Source organism: Pelodiscus sinensis, chromosome 5 (assembly GCF_049634645.1).
Source record: "Pelodiscus sinensis isolate JC-2024 chromosome 5, ASM4963464v1, whole genome shotgun sequence".
Taxonomy (NCBI): domain Eukaryota; kingdom Metazoa; phylum Chordata; order Testudines; family Trionychidae; genus Pelodiscus; species Pelodiscus sinensis.
The window spans coordinates 88,059,768-88,080,727 of NC_134715.1; the positions used below are offsets into that span (position 1 = coordinate 88,059,768).

General features: G+C 40.3%; 1 protein-coding gene across 8 annotated transcripts in view; it reads left to right on the forward strand.

The window, feature by feature from the left end:
- Window positions 1-20,960, forward strand: part of CORIN (corin, serine peptidase) — a 219,541-nt gene that overhangs the window by 128,941 nt on the left and 69,640 nt on the right. For 7 of the 8 annotated variants that reach the window (XM_075930473.1, XM_075930474.1, XM_075930477.1 and 4 more), the window contains 3 exons: window positions 2,382-2,495; window positions 13,380-13,487; window positions 19,636-19,746. In XM_075930473.1, the coding sequence (XP_075786588.1) occupies window positions 2,382-2,495; window positions 13,380-13,487; window positions 19,636-19,746 (333 nt within the window). The remainder of the gene's footprint in view (window positions 1-2,381; window positions 2,496-13,379; window positions 13,488-19,635; window positions 19,747-20,960) is intronic. The other variant, XM_075930479.1, reaches the window with a different exon arrangement.

The window sequence follows — 20,960 nt, forward strand, 5'->3', positions numbered from 1 at the left end:
GCCACTCAATGTAGTCATAAGTGTTTCCAGTGTCAGAGATTCTGCTCAAAAAAGGAGGGGATAAGCCAGGGATTTGTAACAGGCACATTCTTCATGGCGTGGTCAGCATACATGATGTATGCTTACCCACTGACCATGCTAATTCCCCAAATGGTCTGCAAACTCAATCCTCATAGCACCAGGACGATCCAGATAATTCTGGTTCACAAGTCTATTGAAACCTGCCTGTATCCTAACCCAGAATTTACCTCTTCTCTGAAACCAATAATCTCATAGCCAGAGCCAGATCCTGCATCCAGATCTTCTGTACCTGCACCTCACAGTATGCTGGGTGGATGGATATAATCAGTGCAGCAGTCTTGTTCTTCTCCAGTTAGGGGAGTTTAAATAAGCAATAGAAGACAGAACAAACTCACCTGGCAATATCAAAGATTCTCCCACTGGTGTCATCAAAACTCATTGAGTGCACATTATTCCTTGTTCCTGCAAATTCTCGACTGCTTACTTGAGCTAAAAGGAAAGAATTTTTCTGTCAAGATTCAGTTGGCAGCCATCTCAGCTTATGACCTGCTGTCAGAGAATCACACAGTCTTCTCATTTGACTGTTATTAGATTCCTAAAAGATGTAATTAAAGTGGTCCTCCAGGAACTCATGGGATTTAAACCTAATAGTCGCAGGTAGTAATCAGTGGGAGCATTTGTTATGCCTTTTCTAAAGGTATTGGAAGAGCTGCTGCTCACTGCTCCCTCAGTGGTCCTCACTATTTCAGAATAGGCGTTATTCCTCATGGAATGAGGTTTACAGAAGTTAGAATAAGCCATCTGTTATTTTGAATTTATTTCAAAATAACACTTGCAATTGTTATTTTGGAATAAGTGCCGTTATTCTGAAATAACACTGCTGTGTAGACGCACTCTAAGTGTTATGATCAATATCTGCCAGCAGTTATCAGTCACCAAACAATTTCAAAGCAGAGTATATTTATTGCAGGACAGAAGCCTTACAGAGAAAACACACATAATAATAACAGGTATACATGCATCCTAAACACACCAGCAGTTGCCTGTCTTCCATATGGTGTGTCTGGTAGGTCCAGTCCTTCAGCATGGTTTGGTTCCCTTCTTAGTTAGAGGATCATGTCTGTTCTTTTATTTCAAGAAAGATGTGGAGAAACTGGAGAGGGTCCAGAGAAGAGCAACAAGAATGATTAAAGGTCTAGAGAACATGACCTATGAAGGAAGGCTGAAAGAATTGGGTTTGTTTAGTTTAGAAAAGAGAAGACTGAGGGGGGACATGATAGCTGTTTTCAGGTATCTAAAAGGGTGTCATAAGGAGGAGGGAGAAAACTTGTTCATCTTGGCCACTAAAGATAGAACAAGAAGCAATGAGCTTAAACTGCAGCAAGGGAGGTTTAGGTTGGACATTAGGAAAAAGTTCCTAACTGTCAGGGTGGTCAAACACTGGAATAAATTGCCCAGGGAGGTTGTGGAATCCCCATCTGTGGAGCTATTTAAGAGTAGGTTAGATAAATGTCTATCAGGGATGGTCTAGACAGTATTTGGTCCTGCCATGGGGGCAGGGGACTGGACTCGACCTCTCGATGTCCCTTCCAGTCCTAGTATTCTAGGATTCTATGATTCTTTGTATTAAAATGAAGCCCTCCCTGTCAATTAAGTCTGGTCCTTCTTACCCCACGTTCTTTCTTTGTATCATGTGGTGTTTGAAACTGACCTGAAGTAGTATATGCCAGTCACTCCAGGGAGTAGTATTTCTCTGGAACTGCTTTCAATCCCAGGGATCGAAGTAATCTTCCCCCAGTGGATTTTGTTCCTGGTGAAGCTGTGATCACACTCTGCCATCGAGCAGAATATAATCCTCAGCCCACAGCAATACCTATGACATTCATAAAGATAATACAATAGTCTCTTAAGATACTGCATGTAGTTGGAAACCTATCACTGTAATATTTAGAACAATAAACATTATCTGGCTCTAAGACTATTTTGCTTTGTGCTCTGGATACAACAGAAATACAGCTTTTGGAAATGCTTTTACCTAACTATACAACATTTCATTTAGTTAACTTTTTCTTCTAACATCTCAATAGCTCCCTTATTGTGACCATAACCTTGGCAAAGGGGGCATATAAATTCATAGACAGAAAGAATATCTCACCTTTGCAATATAGAATATGTAGCTTAACCTTGATTGTCTTGGTCCTAAACTTGGACTGTATCTGGACTCCACTTTCCCTGCCTATCTCCAATTAAGACTGATTAATAGTGACTTTGTTCTTTAATTACACTAATAATAAATGACACAAGTTCAAAAGGAGATATATCTGAAAACTTATTCTATGTGTTTTCCTTTCCCTTCACAGTGCTGTGCGGTGGAGATGAGAGCTTCTTGTGTACCAGTGGAATCTGCATCCCTGGGAAACTACAGTGTAATGGCTACAATGACTGTGATGACTGGAGCGATGAGGCACATTGCAGTATGTTACTTTAAATCTGAATAGTGTTTGTCTAGACAGAACACTGAATCACTTAGTGGAGCTTAGAAACAAAAGTCAACTATTGAAACAGGATAAGAGCTTTGCATTTTGTATATATTCACTTCTGGCTTTTCTTTCAGGTTCCTATGAATAGCCTTTGCCCAGCCTAAGCACAGAATGTTTTTGTAGATTTTTTTTTTTAAAGTTTATGTTTAAAAGTTTTGATTTTATTGGCAGTTGAACAGCTAAGATTTCTTTAAGGCTCTATGGCAGTTGAAAATATTATTGGACAGATAATTTTTTTAATTGATAAGTTACCTGCCCTAAAGAGCATTTGCGTGAAAAGATAACCAGGTTACACATTTTGAATGTATATTGTTCTGGTACTTGGCTTTGATTTTACAGCAGATGCAAAAACCATCTACTTTAGAAAGTTGTTTCTTTTCCAGCCCTGAATATGACCTTTATAAACACATTTCACTATCAGGTGCCATGGAAAAGGAAAATGTATATGCTCATTACGTTTCTTCATCTGTCACTTCCATTCTCCAGTGTAGTATATATTTCAAAACTCAAGCACATTTTCGTCTGTTTAGATGAGTAAATTGTAAAACTAAAAGCCTTACGGTCAGACATTCTGAAAAAAAAATGAACATTAGACAAAAGAGTAAAACAAGAAGAAAGAGGGACCGTTTTAGGGATAAGTAAATGGTGAGTGTGTTTGGAAAATTATCAGTGAGTCAAACCAAGATTCTGGATCCAAATACTCCAAAACTGGAAAAATAAAATTACCTAAACAAATAATTATCAGACTTGATAACTGGGAGAAGCAACAATCAATTACATGGAATTACTAATTACAGTAAATGCTTCTTACAGGATGAGTTCAGGATAAATAAATCAAAATATGCTATTACTGATTAAGTTTATTAATGAGACGGCACTCAAGGAGTAACAATTTATACTTTACAAAGAATTCTTTTCCTTCTACACTAAAGGATGTCAACAAATAAACATGACTGAAATAAAGAATAAATTATTTAAATATCAAAATAAAAAAAGAAACTAATAAACAATTAAAATCAACAGGGGTGATGCAAATGATAAAATCAGGTAAATAAAATACACTTAACCAACCTTATTTTAATGCACTTTATATTTTAGAATTTCATACTGCTTTAATACAATATAGCAATATTAAAGCAGTATGAAATTCTAAAATATAAAGTATATTAAAATAAGGTTGGTTAAGTGTATTGAATGAATTAATATTAAATAGTTGAGTATAAAATTTGAAAACCTCTGAGAATTAACCACAGAGGTATTCACTTAATTAGATGCTATCAGCATCAATTAGTTGTTTATCCTAAGACTAACTAGTAGCTAAAATTAACAACATAATTCAACAGTTACAATAAAAAAGATATTATATAAGAGTAGCCATGTTGGGTCAAACCAGTGATCCATCCAGCCTAGGGGTGGGCAAAAAGTGGCCCATCCCTAATCTAGCTCAATAGTCTGTCTCCGACAGTGACTACTAGAGCTTTAGGGGAACTGTACTGAACAAGGCAGTTGGAGTGCTCCACTCTGTTTTCTTCCCAGATTCTGGCAGTCAGAGGTTTAGGGTTTACCTGAGCATAGAACTACAATGGCTATTAGCCAAAATGGTCAGGCATGATAGACCTATCATCTGTGAACTTATCTACAGTAATTCCTCATTTAAGACAATAGATGCATTTCTGAAAATGTTCGTGCTAAGCAAAAACATGCTATGCGGGGTCAATTTTCCCATTAAAAATAATGGAAAAGGTGGGGGTTGCATTTCAGGTGGTGGTGACGAGGTCAATTTTTTGTTGGTGCTCGGTCGTCAACATCAACATTAGATGAAGTAGATGGAACAGGCTTATCTTGTTCATCAGCTGATTTTTTTTTTAGGTTGAACATGAAAAAGCTTTTGATAGAGAGCTGCTTTAGTGCTTTTTGTTTTTCGTTGTAAAGTTGCTTGTAGCAAGATATGGCGCTTTCTAAGCTTTTCGCTACTTTTGAGCTCTGTTCACGATCAGGATCATTCTCATAAAAAATGTTTATTACATCACGTATAAACACAAGTCACCACGGTTTGTTAAAACACAAAGATAAACACGTGAGTGAGCAGAGGAGCACTGTGACCACGTGTATTCATCCGCTCATGCGTATTACCACTTTTTTCACAAACTTATACTGCCGCGTGAAGTAGTCCATCACTTGATTATTTTCATGTTACTTTGGGGACAGTCGTATTACTTGAAAAATGTTCCCTAAAAAAAATTGTGCTATTGTGAAAACGTGTTAAATGGGCATGTGTGAAATGAATAATTACTGTAGTTCCTTTTCAGTTCTAGTTCAGTGATACTTTTGGTCATGACAACATCCCAGGGAATGATTACCACAGGTTAATTGTGTTTGTACACCATGGATTTATATAGTGGCATTATGATAATTTCAGTCTTATTTTGTATCCCTTTTCAAATACAGGCAGTCCCCGGGTTACGTACAAGATAGGGACTGTAGGTTTGTTCTTAAGTTGAATTTGTATGTAAGTCAGAACTGGTACATATTGTAGGGGAAACTCTAGCCAAACATTTCTCCAGAGCTCAGTTTTATTCTCCCACACCTCACTTCCCTCAGTCCTTTATTCTCAAGCTGAGGTGTCTGCTGAAAAAAGCCGCTACGTGTCTCCCTGGTCTGCTGGGGGGGGGCGCTAGCTTCGCATCTCCCAGGTCTGCTGGGGGGAAGCAGCTAATGCGGGATTGCCTCACCTCGTTTGTAAGTAGGGATCCGATGTAAGTCGGATCCATGTAACCCGGGGACTGCCTGTAGTTCCTAACATTCTGCAAGCCTTTTGGACCACTGCATTGAGCAATGTGCTCTTTGGACATAAAGCAGAGATTGGAACACTTTATTAAGTGTAAAACAGTAACTGGAACCAAGACCAATGTTTTCATAATACTGAAAGGTGCTAGTTACCCTAAATATTTTGATGTGTTATTTATCAGTTGAATTATTACATGGTTGATGATCTAAGTAGACAACTTAGACATGAAAAGAAAATGTGCTTTTCTCTGACTTTCTGCCCTTTAAACTAGTTTGTATAAACTAACTTCTTAGTGCTGGTGCTGATATGTGTCATTCCTGTATCTAACAGAATCTAGAACAACAACTGGTAAACTTTTTACACAGATGCGATTCAACAATGTCCAAATTTTATTTGATCTTGGATATGTTTGATCCAGAATTAAGTTTGTTTTAATGCTGCTGTTGTAAACCTTTGGAGAGAGAGGAAAAAAAAGACGGGGGGGGAGGTGGATGGATTAGCAAATGCAGACTTATTTACATCTTTGAAATGATATAAAAGGTTTTCTGTAAACTAATTAACCAACAAATTCTATTCAGTTTCAACTCAGTAGACTTCAAAATGCACTTAATTGAATATTTTAAGTGGCACTGGACTGAATTAGGATACATTAACAATTGAGCAGGGACGTGTGATTCCCAGCGCACATAGACATACATACCCATGCTAGTTTTCCTCAAGCTAGCACCTAAAAATAGCAAAATGATTTATAGTGTCATGGGGTGGCTGCTCACTCTAGCTGCCTCTGTGTTGCCTGGGACAATCCTACCCTCTGGGTACATGGTTGGTGTGCCACTGTGGACACAATTTAATTTTGTAGATGCTAGCCCCAAAAAGCTAGCATGGGAATGTCTATGCAAGATGGGAGTCACACCTCAGTGCAAATATAGCCTTATCCTTAGGTTCAAAGGTCAAACTCTGCTGTTATAAATTGGCACAATTCTATTGAAATAAACATATGGGCTTATATAAAAACACAATGGTTATGAAATGAAAGATGAAAAGCAATAATTTCACTAATACATTTTGTGATTGAAATGAAAACATTTTTGTGAGTTTGCTTTAGATTTAAAACTGAAGCAGAACAGCATTATTTCTCCAGCATGTGAAAGCTGGAGAGGTCAAATTGTTGACAAAAAAGTACAACAAAATACGTGCTTTTAGATAAGTATATAATCACTTCATCTAGGTTTTTTTTTTTAAGCATGTTCAAAATAATCATTTTTCCTAGTGTTCTGTTAAATTGAATAGCATTTCCAAATATCTGAAGAAATAGGTTGCTAGCCATCTTGCTTTCATGCTAACTTGTGGCCACAACTGGATTTGCTGCGGTGGATTCTTGCAACTGCATACTGCCCTATTGCTCTGCATGGGTACTCATAGACCCAGTTGCAGCATCTGGCACCCCAGGGAGACACATTCTGCTTACTTTCTTAGTTCAAAAAATGTTAATATATTTTCCATGCAAATAAAACTTACTTTAAAACAACCAGGGAGCTCTTCAGCCTTGCTGAATTAATCTACTGGCTAATACTTCAATTATTGTGAATTATGTCAGCAGACAGAATCTATTTCTGGGAAATACATTAGACGTAAAATGGCAGCTCTCATAGAAGACTCTTTTGTTATTTGTAGTGCAGTAAGAGCCGATTGCCAGACACCATATAAACACAGGATAAAAGACAGTTCCTGCCCCCAAAGACCTTATAGTCACCTGCAAATTTAATCAGGTTTCTTTACCTGGAATGTTAAGGATAGCATGAACCAGAGCTTCAGCTAAACACCAACAGACATGAACAAAAGTGAAACACAGCTACAGGTTTCATTTTACTGTGCCCCGGTGAACCAAATATCTAAGGTTTCACACCATGCTTTTCAGATGTCTCCCATTTTGAGAGATGTCACTCATTTAAGATGGGAGAGTAGTCCCCACTGACCTTACCACAGAGAAGACACTGCAGTAAGTATGTTGACTGCCGCTATGCTGTTTGCATAGCTGAAGTGGCGTAGGTTAGATCGGGGGGAGGGGGGGGCGGGTGGTTAGCATAGACGAGGAATGTAAAAGGCATTTACAAATGTAAAAGTGACAGCTTTTTACTGAAGAGCCTGCAGCGAAGCCTCCCCCGGAGCGGGACCAGCAAGGGCTGTCTGCTCCTGAAGAAGAGGCTTCCCTGCCGCAGTGGAACTGGCTTTCCCAGGAGTGGGGCCAGTAGGGGCTGCGGGCCCTGCTCCCAGGGAGGCTTTGCTACAGGCTCTGCAGCCAGCTTCCTGGAAACGGGGGCTGGCAGCTCCTGCCCGCTTTGCTCCTGGGGAGCCAGCATATAACCTGCGGAGGGGGTATAGGTGGGCCCACCACAGACGGAGCAGCCCCTACCTGCAGTGAGCCATAGGCAGATGGAGTGTCTTATTTTCTTTTGCCCAGGCTGGACAAGATCAAGATGGCAATGTTAATCATGAAATGAGAGAGTGACTTTGGAGTTAAATTTACAAGTACAGGGCAATTTTTGCACTGGCTTGCGTAATACTGACAGACCCCAGTCTACCAGTGAAATCAGATCTGGGACCTTGGGAGCTTAGCGTATGAGTCTCTGCAGCATGAGTTATTAGCTAAGGCTGTAGAGCAGCATCATTATTCATTCTGGAAGAGGTCTCAGTGCCACTAGAAGAGACCGTACCCCATACCAAGAAGGTGTGTGGATTATACTTACACATTGTGCAAACCTACTATTTAGAGAGGTGTAAGTAAAAGTAGAATGTGTCATTCTGAAAATAAGGTTCCTTCCACCCGCTTCTACTAAACAAATCCAGTAAAATTATACAAACATTTTTAAAACATGTTGCACAGAAGTAATTGGACCCCCTAAAATAATCTTTAAGAAGTAGGGTTGGAAATGGATAGACAGAAGAGTGTGTGTTACAATAGTAAAATGGAAAGGGCATATATATTAATATAAGTTATAGGGCTGATAAATCTGAAAGGTTGACCGGCATTAACCAAACTGATATGAAACTTCTAAAAGATTTGGATTTAACGGAGATTGGAACAGTTCAAATAATTCTTGCTTAATGAAAACTGGACTTGGCTCTTTCCTAATTAAAATTAAATTCTACCAATACAAGTGATGGTTATGAAGTTTGATTTGGATAATGACGAGATTAAGTAGCCGTGTCTAATATATTATAACCAGTGTCTTAATAAAAATATTAATACATTTAAACTTGAACATTCACTTATTTCAGCCCTTGCAAAGACATTTGTGTGCCTTTGTTTAAGTTACACTGCCTTTCGGAGTGCTGTTGTCAAGCTGTGCCATGCTCTAAATGTCATTTCTGTAACTATCAAACAGTTAACTTAGCCAGAAGAGGCACCAGGGGGCAAAGACAGCTTTGTTTTGTTTATCATGAGGAATAATAAGAAATAGATACTGTCAAAGTTACATACCAATGGGGAAAGATAGAAGATTGCCAGGGTGTAGTTCATGCTGAAACAGATTCAAGACAAATAATGTTTTGAATTTTAAACCCAGCTGGATGCTGTTCTGCTCATATGGAACATACATAGAACTCACATATTTTCATTTTACTTTTATGGTTTTGAAATTTGCCATCTTCATTTTTTTTTTTTTAAATATCCTGGTCTGGAAAATTCAAGACAGAGAGATTATTTTATTACATTATCTTACTCATAGGGCGTGGCTTTTAAGTAATAAGTTTAGACATGAACTTCTGAAATAATACAAAATTAGTAGAGAGAATAAATCTTTTTGTGGAAGCAGGAGGTGATTAATATTAGGGATGTAAAAAACGACAATACTGAACCTGTTAAATGATTTATTTAACCAGTTAATCACCGGCCCACAAGCTGTGGGGACTGCTTTGTCCCTGCCGCTGCCACGGGTGGTGGGGGCTTCCCCAGCCCTGCTGTGGATAGTGGGAGCTGCCCTGGCCTTGCCCCTTTCAGGGGCAGATGGGGCTGCCCCAGCTCTGATGTGGCCGCAGGAGTCCAGCTGGCAGGGCCAGTTAACCAGTTGCTTTGTAGGCAGGCTAATAAGTCACTATGGCCATCACAGAACAGATGCTTCCCAAGGATACACTGAAGTACCCAAGCACGGAGTGTGCATAAAGAGTGCTGTTCCTGCAGCCCCTGTGCTGTGCATGCTGCTAGCTCTAGTACAGGTTGAACCTCTCTAATCTAGCTCTCTCTGGTCTTGGCAACATCTGTGGTTTGGCATGATTTTAGTTAGCAGGATGTCCGCTTATCATGAGTGTGGCTAAGTTTCCTGCAGTCCTGTAAAATTTGTTTATAGCAACCAGTCCAGGCTCTCCATGTTCTGTGCTGTTATTTAGCTCTAATTTACCCCTGTATGTCTTCTAAGAGCCCAGTCAGCAGTGGAAGTGTTGGTAATATTGCTAGACGATATTGATCTCTCATGGTTTGGCAAATTCTCTGGTTCTGATAGGTCAGGTCCTGAGGGTGTTGGACTAGAGAGGTTCAAACTGTACAGTTAAGGAGGGTACCTAGTGGTCATCTTTTTTCTTGTCAAAGAGGAGGTACTTTAAATTTGTGGCATTACAGACATGTTTTCTCTTGTGATTATAAAATCTGACACAGTATACAAGCAGCGTAATCCCATGTCTCTACAACCTGTAATATCTTGGTAAGCTAACCTAAGTCTTCTTCATGCAGGTAGGGAAAAATATACTGTAGTTCTAATTGGAAAATTTATTTTCTTTCTAACAAAAATACATGTTTGTTACAGGAATTTTCTCCATTATCATAGAGAAACCATCATTAAAAGCATTTATGACATGACAAACATTTTCTTTTTTCATTCATGGCTTTAACATCAGGGACAGTATAGAAAGCTTACCTATGTACTTCCTCCAAGGTTGTTCTCTCCCTGCAACTTGCAAGCAAAATAATATTTTCTTTCTAGCAAAACTGTAAGTTATATTTGTATTTTTATTTAAACACCATACATTATTATAAGTTGGTATAGGTAGATTTTTTAAAAACCAATCATTCTTCAGTTTTCCATATAGGGTTGTATTTTGTGGTGTTTTAGTTACAGTTTGGAATCTTCCAGACTTTTCTTCCCAATGCCCATTTTTCCTTCTTGGATCTAGTTACAAGTAGTTTAGAGATCTCTTCCAGTGACACTCTTTTCATTTTGATTTTTCTCATGATATTTAGCCACAGCTCTTTATTGTTTTTAAAAGTGTGGGAGTGCACTACTTTTATAAGCCAATGATTTTATGGGTTCTGGGCCATCCACCCATTCCCATGAAGGTGGTCTTCTGATGCTTCATGAAGGCTGCAAGTAGTGGAGGCAGGCCCAAAAAGGGAAGTATCCAGAAGGCAGAATGGGTAGAGGATGGACAGAAAGATGGAAGGGAAAGGGCCAAGTTGCAAAAGGCAAAGGCTCATGTGGAAATGTTCCCAGAAATTATGTTACAGGAAGAAGGCTTATCCTCATCCTTTCTATCAATGAATCAATTTCTTGTCCATGAATTACAATTTTACAGGTACTAGCATCACCTTACTACTGCCATCAGATATTACAGAACAGAACGATGTGCCAAAACCTGCATGTTATCCCTCCAAAATAATTGTAAATAATCATATGTACCTTCGTGTCTCATAAGAACGGCCATAATGGGTCAGACCAAAGGTCCCATCTAGTCCAGTATCTTGTCTTCCAACAGTAGTCAATACCAGATGCCCCAGAGGGAATGATCAGAACAGGTAATTCTCAAGTGATCCCTCCCCTGCCATCCATTCCCAGGCTGTGACAAACAGAGGCTAGGGAAACCATTCCTACTCCATGGTCTCACTGTAATAACATGGAAGAACACTGAATTCAGCAAGATAAGAAGTGTTTTTACACTGAACACAAGAGTACTTACTGGATTCTTTGTCCCATGTGCCACACAATAGACCGGGGTTTCCCAACCTATGGGTCGGGACCCAAATATGGGTCACCATTACATTTCAAAAGGGCTGCTAAGTGTCTTCCCAGGTGGCTCTGCCCTCCCTCTCCCCCCCCCCCCCCCCCATTTTTGAATTGCCTTGGGTCACCAAGTCTTCCTGAATTGTCAGAATGGGTCCCCATCTGGAAAAGGTTGGGAACCGCTGCAATAGACAGTCATGGAAAGACAGAGCAAACCCGGTCGGGGATGTCTGCATTAGTATATTATTTAGAAAGTAAATAATGGACCAAATTCTGAGCTCACACCAGTGCAAACTGGGGCTGTGTCTACACTGCACCTTTCTTGCGCAAAAGCCTATGCAAATGAAGCACAGATTAGCATATTGTTGTGCTTCATTTGCATAATTAGGGGCCACTTTTGTGCAACAGGCTTTTGCACAAAAAGGAGCTGTAAAGCCTCTTGGGCAATAACAGTCCCTAGTTAACTATGCAAATGAAGCGTGGCAATATGCTTATCTGCACTTCATTTGTATAGGCTTTTGTGCAAGAGAGGTGCAGTGTAGATGTAGCCTAAGAGTTTTGTCTTTGAAGTCACTCTAGTAAGAACAAAATCAGGACCATAAACTCTTACAGTAAAAGATATGGGGTCAAAGTTGCAAAACAACTTACTCTTTGGGTAACTGTAGCCCTTGAAAATCAAGAGTGATCCTGCATGATCTAGAAGTGAGGGTGGGAATAATGAGCAGCTACAATTCCTATCATTTCTGAGCCTTGGAGAATAATTCATGAAAACAGTAATGGGCAGTTCAATGCAGAGAAAGGCACTGGATATAAGAAGAAATTGATTTTCATGTGCTGTTTCACAATAAGTTTTATAATGTAGCCCTATCTTCCTCTGCTTTGAGTCTATAACATATAAGTAAAGCACTGTCATGCTTTGGAAAATGTTTAAATTTGCTCATCTATGTCTTGATAACATTGTGTAACAGTAACATTTTTAGACACTTGATCCAGCCCATCAAACCAACAAAAAAGGTGTTTTGTATCTTTAAAAAGATACCAGTCCCAGAGCCTTGTCTTCAGCCAAGATATGAAACACGCAGAAAAAGTCAGGCCTGATTCTGGGGCCATGGTATGCAGGCTTGTTTCGGAGCATTCATTATAGCAGCCTGAGGCTTCTGCTAATTTACTTCTGTTATCAATTTCACAATGGGGGTAACCAGAGCCAGATGTTGGAACAATCCAGGTTTTTCCCAGCCATACACACTTTGAATGGCAGAAAATGTAGGGTAGCAGTCATTATGCAGGCTGTTCATCACCAGAGAATCCTTCTATTCTAGACATATCATTTTGGGTCCAGATATGTTGGCTCCATGACCAGGTTGTATGCACTGTGTGGCACAAAAAGACTTGATTGGCCAAATCTTTCAGTGTATTTCCTGAGAATGGTAAGAAGAACTGAGAACTAAATGTGGTAGCTGTCACTTAGCAATTCCTGTTTTAACACCTTTCGTTGAATGGCAACGTTATTGCTGGGAACTGGTCCTGTTCAACTGACTTGAATATTAATGGGATTTGAATACTGGCAACAGGTGTTTTTTTTGTTGTTTTTTTTTTTTTAGGGGAGAAAAAGTACCTGGTCACATGCAAGTCTGTGGCACTATTACCAGGGAAGTGCTAGTGTAGCACATCACCTTTTGGTGCTTTCTGGCATGCCTCCTGCTCTGCAGCATGAGTGCTAAGTTTTGCTGAGTTGTGGTCTTAGACAGAATTGTGCAGCCAGAGAGGCATGTCGAAATACTTCTTTCCTGGCTGCAGTCAAAAAGGTCTACCAAAGTGTTTTTGATCTTTCTTCTCGTATTCAGTTTCCACGTAGGATTCTAATGAGCTGATGTGCGTATAGAATATGGTTGTTTTATGTGTGTGTTTTTACTATTGTCATATAGCTACTGTGTATAGCTATTAATCTAGATTAACTTGCTTTATCACTTCTGTGGGGCTGTAAAAATAGAACACAATGCAGTGCTTTGTTGATGTATTTTATGAATATTTGTTTTTCAGATTGCAGTGAGGATGTGTTCCGTTGTACTACAGGGAAATGCCTGAATTACACCTTTGTTTGTGATGGATATGATGATTGTGGAGACCTGAGTGATGAACAAAACTGTGGTAATTAGGAGTGCTACATTTCTCTAAAGGCTATAATATAATAGCATTGCCTAAACTAACGAAATCTTTTCCCTTGCCAGAAACAGTAATATACCCACATGCAAGGAAGAGAACACACATTATTAAAGTGTATGACTTTTCATAACTAATATAAAAGGTTTGGGGAATTCTACCATTCAGTGCTTTTGCACAATTTTTGTGTTTTATACAAATCAGGTACATATTTTATTGAAGAAATGGTGACTTGGTTGTAAACTTATTCAAGATGTGTTGACAGCTTTCTGCTAATTCAGCAGCGGATATAGGACAAAATAGCATCTAAAGATGCTGCATATTGGTGATGCCAGCAGAGCACGCCTCCTCCAGGGACTCCTAACTCCCCCCGTCCCTGGCACATCACAAACCTGGCTTTTCAGGTACTGCGTTGGCTGTTTGGGGGAGGGGAGCAGCCAGTGCACGTCCTGAAACCCTGGAAGTGGCGCGCAGCTGTGGGACTTCCGTCCACCCTGCAGGAAGCCAGCGCTACCTCCATTGTCACTGGAGGTAAGCAGTGGGGCTTCCTGAGAGGTAGAGGACAATGGGAGAGGGGACCTGACTGCCTCGTGATCGACTGGTTGAGTCCTCCCAATCAACCAGTCAATCGTGATCGTCGGGTTGGTGACCACGGCCCTATGGGAAAGAATCAATGGACACAAATCAGATACCCATAAAGGGAATGTACAGAAACCTGTTGGGAGAACTCTTCAATCTACCTAATTACTGTTTAAAAGATCTCCAGGCGTTTGTCTTGTCACAAACCAATTCTACAAGCCAAATACACAGAGAGGTGTTGGAATTACAATGCATCCACAAATTCAATTCTCACATTGATGACCTCCTCAATTGAGATAACGCATGGCTGGGACATTATCAACCTAACATTCAGTGAAGGTGCCAACAGCTCTTTGTCTGTATAGATTCTTGCGTTAGTACCCTTCCTCTCTAATTGCTATCCTATGATCCTTAATGCAGGACTATGTAGCACTTTAAAGACTAACAAGATGGTTTATTAGATGATGAGCTTTCGTGGGCCAGACATGGCTACATTTCTATTACTATTCCCTATGATCCTTATCTGCTTATTTTAACTATCCAATCTTTAGGTGCTTATAGGTTACCAGTTCTGCCTACTTGTTTTTCCCTTTGATATTTTCATACCCTCTGCTCCTTGTCTCCCACACCCTTCCTTTTTTTTTCTTCCCACCCCCCTCCCTTTTCCCCTATTTATTTTGTGTCTGCACATCCTAAACTCAAAACTCCGGTCATCTGAAGAATTGAGCTGTGCTCACAAAAGCTCATGATACCATCAACATGTTTTGTTAGTCTATAAAGTGCTACCAGACCATTTGTTTTTTTTTAAGTTTATACAAGTATATTTAACTCCACTAGTTCAGATGGCAGTTTTTTTATAAGGGAATAAATATTTCTGGTAAGAGGAATAACTAACAATAAAGGTATAAGTTACTTTTCTGTTGATATAACTATTTTTGGAGAGAAAAAATCACAACCCTCACCAAAAGACTATTCTACTTTTTTTTAAGTCTAGACCAGAGCTTAGAGTATAACTGTATTTAAGCCACGGCAGCTGCACTGCTGCAGCACTTTGAAGCAGACAATGCCTATGCCGACAAAGGGGTTCTCTTATTGGTGTAGGTGATCCATGTCCCTGAGAGGCAGTAGCTCAATCGATTGATGCATTCTTCCTTTGAGCTAGTACAGTGTATAGGAGTTAGATTGGTATAGTTACATCTCTCAAGTGTGTGGATTTTTTCTTACTGGACTCTATCAAAGGGACTACCGGTATTTGTGATAGTCTATTTGTGATGGAAGGTGCTACTCCTTATGTGTTAGGTTGGCAGAATCAGGTTGTTACAGTGAAATCCCTACCCTGTTAAAGTGCTCAGTTGTGTACCATGGTCTGTAATAATTTTTTAGCAAATTGGAAACAAGTTACACTTCTTAACTTAATAACATAGTAACAGCAAACATTGACATAAAACAGTGTGTGGCAGCAATTACTCTCAGATTTGTCTCATCTTTAACATACTCTCAAGAACTTTTATACCAGGTGTATTCCTTATATTCAACCTTTGCTAAGGGTTTGACAAAGAAAGTTTATTATTTGATGAAAAAAACTAATTAAAGGGCTAAAAAGGATAAGAATTCTGTCTCTTCTTGGAGCTTTCTTATAGAAAGTTCTTGACCTCTTCCAAGGATTAGCATACTGTTGTGATCATTACGTGTCCCATAGTGCAATGCAGATCTGTCTTTTTTTTTTTTTTTTTTTTTTTTTTTTTTAACTTTTAAACAGTTTTGTGGTGGGAGAGAGAGATTTTTCTTCTAACTTGGCCAAGAAGGCTGGCAAAACAAATAGCCGTGTCTATAATAGGTAAGACCACAAGGGCTTAAGCCTGCGGAAGAATGCATTTTTCATCTGGGAATCTTAGTTATTTCCATCTGTGAAGCAGTGTTCATTTCAGCTCTCAACTGATGTCTCCCTCTGGGAGGTGTAAAATGAAGAAGTAGTGTTTCCACAAACACGGTATTGTTGACTCTTGCTGTGTCTTATGACTTCCCAAAATTTGTGCATTGTTACTTCTGTGTGTCTGTTCAAAATTCTTTATCTTATCTTTCAATAGGGACAAGATCTCTAGAAATCTTTTACCTCAGCCTCTTTTTTGTTGTGCAGCATCAAAATTCTTTCTTCAGCATGAACAGATTTATCCGCAATACTAGCCACAAAGTCTTCCAAATCCTTATTGGAGATAACTAGCGATTCTAGCAATTCTTTCATTTATTATAGTTTCCTCCAAGACTCTTTTAAAATAGGTGACATCCAAGGCCGTGTCTCTTTCTTGATTTCTCTGAACCTTATTTCACTGAGGAGCCAAATGATAATCTATTCCTTATAAACTATTTGAGTCTTCAGTGTAATCTTTTACATCAGACACATTTTATTTCTTCCAGTCATATTATCTATTAGTAATTGAGTGAAATGTCAAAAGCTTAGTTTCTCTGTTCAGAATACTTCCCATTTGTTGCTGTAAACCTAAATTATTTTAATAGATAATGGTCTATACAGTGGTCACCAGTGGAAACTTGGCAGTTGCCTTAGGTAACACTGCAACAGGTAATAGCTGTCCATCTCTTCCACCAACACAGACCACTCTGAAACCTTTTTGCTTGAGAACACCAGCGTGCACTGTATTTACAGTGTCTGTGTCCCTCCATCAGTACAAACCAATGGACTGACACCCTTATGCTGTTTTCAGCTTTCTGTTCCTTTCTTCAAGGGTTGAGTGTTTGAAATCTCTGCACTCCAATAGCTCCCTCATCAGGCTTTCCTAGCCTTCTCTCTCCTCACTTCTTCCTCAAGCACTTCCTTCCTGTGCTCCTTTTCATCTATTTTCCTGTTAATGGGTTAGTTAGCTTAGTACCATTGTTAACTCTGACCTGATCTTATGATCTAGGGTCCTCTGTCATGTCTTATGAGTGATTTTATTCTTGATAAAATGACATTATAGGAACGATTGGAGTGTGTAGCTTATTTGCTTAGAACATTCATGGGGCCAAGTAGGTGAACACAAGTAAATGGCTTGTTAATCTTGCTAGAGTTAAGGGTATGTTATAGTACGTGAAAGCTTTTTACAACAGTTATACTAAAGGCCGAAGTGGAGCTGAAATGTGAGGGACTTAAGGCAATAACCCTGGGTCAGAAACTTTGCATGCATATTGAGGGAAATAAGTAAGAAAGAAGGAAGTTTTGTGGTGTATGAGACTTTGCACCTCAAAGTAACACCCTGGAATCCCTCATATTCAACATTATCATATGATAATGGTATGTTTTGTACAAAGTGTTGCTTGTGAGGAATCGTTTAAAAATCTTAGTCTGTTGAATTGTGTGCTACCATTGTATGTGTAGTTGTGAATTATTGCTACATGTGTTTCTGAAGCATGCTGTGAAGTTGGGATACGCTTACAGTCAGCATTTCATTTGCAACAAAGGGGGGCCAGACAAGTGTAGCTGGCCCATAAAATGACGACTAACCCCAAAGCTCCTGAAATTAGGCATGTATTCAATGTAGATTGGTTGGCCAACGAGGACTGTCTGAGCCCCATGTCATAGCAAGGATCTTTCTAGTAGCTGAAAGAATATATATGTTGCTTGGTCTTTCTCCGTCCCCCAACTCAGCATGTGGAAGATCATCTGGAGAACAAACACTTGGAACTAGGGCAGGGGTAGGAAGTAATTTTCACAGGGGGACCACTCCTTGGGTCTTACATTTCTACTATATTAATGGAGAGGGCGTGGGGTTTGAGAGGGAGTTGGGCATAGGATGGAGTGCTGGGCTGAGGCAGTGGGTTTAGGTGTGGGAGGGAGTGCAAGGTACAGACTCTGGCCAGGAGGTGCATACTATAGGTGGCTCTTGGCCTGCAGTGCAGCAGGACACTCAGGCAGGCTGCCTGTCTTCTGTATTCCACGCCACTCCTGGAAGCGGGCAGCTGCTGCTGGTATGTCTTTCCACGCCCCTTGGGGTAGTGAGGCAGCAAGTCTTCATGTGTTGCTTGTGGCTATAGGCACCACCTCTGCATCTCTCATTGGCCAGTTTATGTCCAATGGGAACTGTGAGGACAGTGCAGGGGGACTCTGCACAGAGTCCCGGACCATCTTCCCCTCACCAGGAGCGCACAGAGACATGGTAGCAGCAGCCTACCACTTGTGGGAACTGCGACATGAACTGTGAGAAGTCAGCCTGCCTGAGCATCCCACTGTGATGGAGGCTAGAGAGAGATGTTAGTGAACTGGATCTGCCCCACAGGCCATATCTTTCTCACCCTGGAACTAGGAATATTGGTCCCAGGCTGGAAAGGAGTGCACTTTGTGTATTGAGGAACTGTAAGTTGCCTGTAACATCTGTTAGGGAGAGAAACCATTTGATTCAAATCTTATTCAGTCTATCAAAGTTACAATTTATATTTTGTTACTATTTTTATTTCTTAGGAAACCAACATCGTCCTCTATGCCTGTTACTTATAATCACTTACAATTTATCTTTCCATAGTTAATAAATCTGTTTTATATTTTACTCAAAATAGTATGTTTTTATTGGAACCTGAGCGGAGATCCCTCTAGCACTTCAAAGACTAATACGTGTCCAATTTCCTCTGAAAAAGTGGTACATTAAGGAATGAGTTTACGCTGGTCAGGCTTCTGATTAGGACAAGATGGCACATGGGTGTAGGACTGGAGCTGGGGGACATTGTCTGAAGCCTCCCTATTGATGGTTCATGAGTGGCAGGGAGTAGCTCATGTAGCTCAATTGGGTATGTCCCTACTCAGGGATGGCTTTGTACATGCAGTTCCTGTCAGAGGCTTGTAGGTTCACATCAATATCTCAGTGTGAGAAACAGCTCAGGTTGGTGGGTCTGGAGGACTCAGTGATCCCAAGTCCACTTATTTTCCCTTCAATATTGGTTTTCAGCGGTCACCATAAATTGTAACTAATGCAGCATGCAAGATTGTAAGTATGATAAATATATGAAACCACTTTAACACTCTTATCAATGCTTATATTTATGTATATTGATCTTTTTCTACAAGTCAGTTGTACTTGTCTGTACTAAATCAAGTTTCTCTGGGTGTTTCACAAATTTCCATCTTCTCAATTAACTTTAAGTATCTTCCTAGGAAAAGAACTGGTTATCTGTAACAAGTGCATGTTGTACCCTAATACATAATCTTATAAGTGCAATTGTTCTTCAGGCTACAACTTCCTAACCCCTACCTGACCTAGGAATCAGGCCCATCTCTGCTCAATTAGGACCTCTCTAGAAACCTAATTAGTGCTAATAGTGACCAGAATTCTGACCTCATTTTAAATCAGTTTTCATTGCACAAGGCATTTGCTATAAGTATTGAATAGTGTAAGTAACATGGCAAATATGGTAACTTTGTGTATTATAGTTAATCTAACAATATATTGTCAAATTAGTAAGGATAATGACCTCTCCAAAGCATGGACTTGTCAAGCAGAAATAGGAATCATACAGTTGGAATTAATTTTATCTTTCTTTTCTTTTATTTGTCCTCATTTTTCATTTTCATTAGATTGTAATCCATTAATGCAACATCGATGTGGAGATGGGAGATGTATAACGATAGATTGGGTATGTGATGGTGACCACGATTGTATAGACAAGTCAGATGAAGTCAATTGCTGTAAGTTACCTGATTTCTTAAGTTCCCATATTGGTACAATTTTAACCAATTGTTAATCATGGAGTGTTGCTAGAAAGACAAGAATGTAAGGTAATTTGATTTCATATAACTAAGTAGGTGGTAAATGTTCTTTGAGGCTAGCTAATGTGTCAATTTTTAAAATGAGGTAATCCCAGCACTTATAGATGAGTAAGCCTAACTTCAGAGAAGGCAAACTATAGTAAAGAATAGAATTGTCAGATGCATAGATGAACATAATTTGTTGGGGAAGTATCAACATGATTTTTGTAAAGGGAAATCATGCCTCATCAATCTCCTAGAATTCTCTGAGAGGATCAGCAAGCATGTGGACATGAGGGAAAAAAGTGAGGTGGCAAAATTTGCAGATAGTACAAAACTATGTAAGATAGCTAAATCCAAAGCAGACTGTGAAGAGTTACAAAGGGACTTAACAAAACTGGGTGACTGAACATCAAAATGGCCCAGGAAATTCAATGTTGATAAATACAGTGTAGTGCACATTGGAACACACAATCCCAACTTTACATATAAAATGGTGGAGTCTGAATTAGCTGTTACAACTCAAGAAGGAGATCTTGGCAGGGAAGCCAATAGACTCCCTGGGTCCCGGGCAAGGTGGGGCGAGCCTTGCTCTGCACTCCCAGAAAGGGCAGGGCCTCAGGCAGAAGTGGTAAGGGTGGGGGCAGCCCACCCACAGTGCTGCCTGGACTACGCCACACCACTCCACCCCCTCGCCAGGCCTCAGTGCTACCCAGAGCCTGCCACTCATAGCTCTGTCAGCGACTTGGCTCTTGCTGATGCTGCAGTAGCAGTGTGGCTTGGAGCTCTGGGCCCTTTTGAATCACTGGGTTCTCGGGTAGTTTCCTTCTTTACCCCCCTATTGACGGTGTGGTGGGGTGAAGCAACCCCGCCACTGCCCCAGGACGAGGGAGGCGAAGACACTGGCGCTACGTGGGAAGCGGCAGAGCCGGCCTTGAAGGCACCAAACAGGGAAGGGGTTACGCAGGGTACGCAGGTCCCACAGGCAGCTGCAGACCCGGCGCAGGAGGATGACGTCACACCCTCCAGGCGCATGACGTCAGGCGGGTGCCCAGAGATGCCCATGGGGGAGAGAGTAAGGCTGGGGAGGAGGGTAACATCACCCGCCGAGCCCAGGGGCGGAGATAAGAGGGACACCCAGGCAGGAGAGGGGG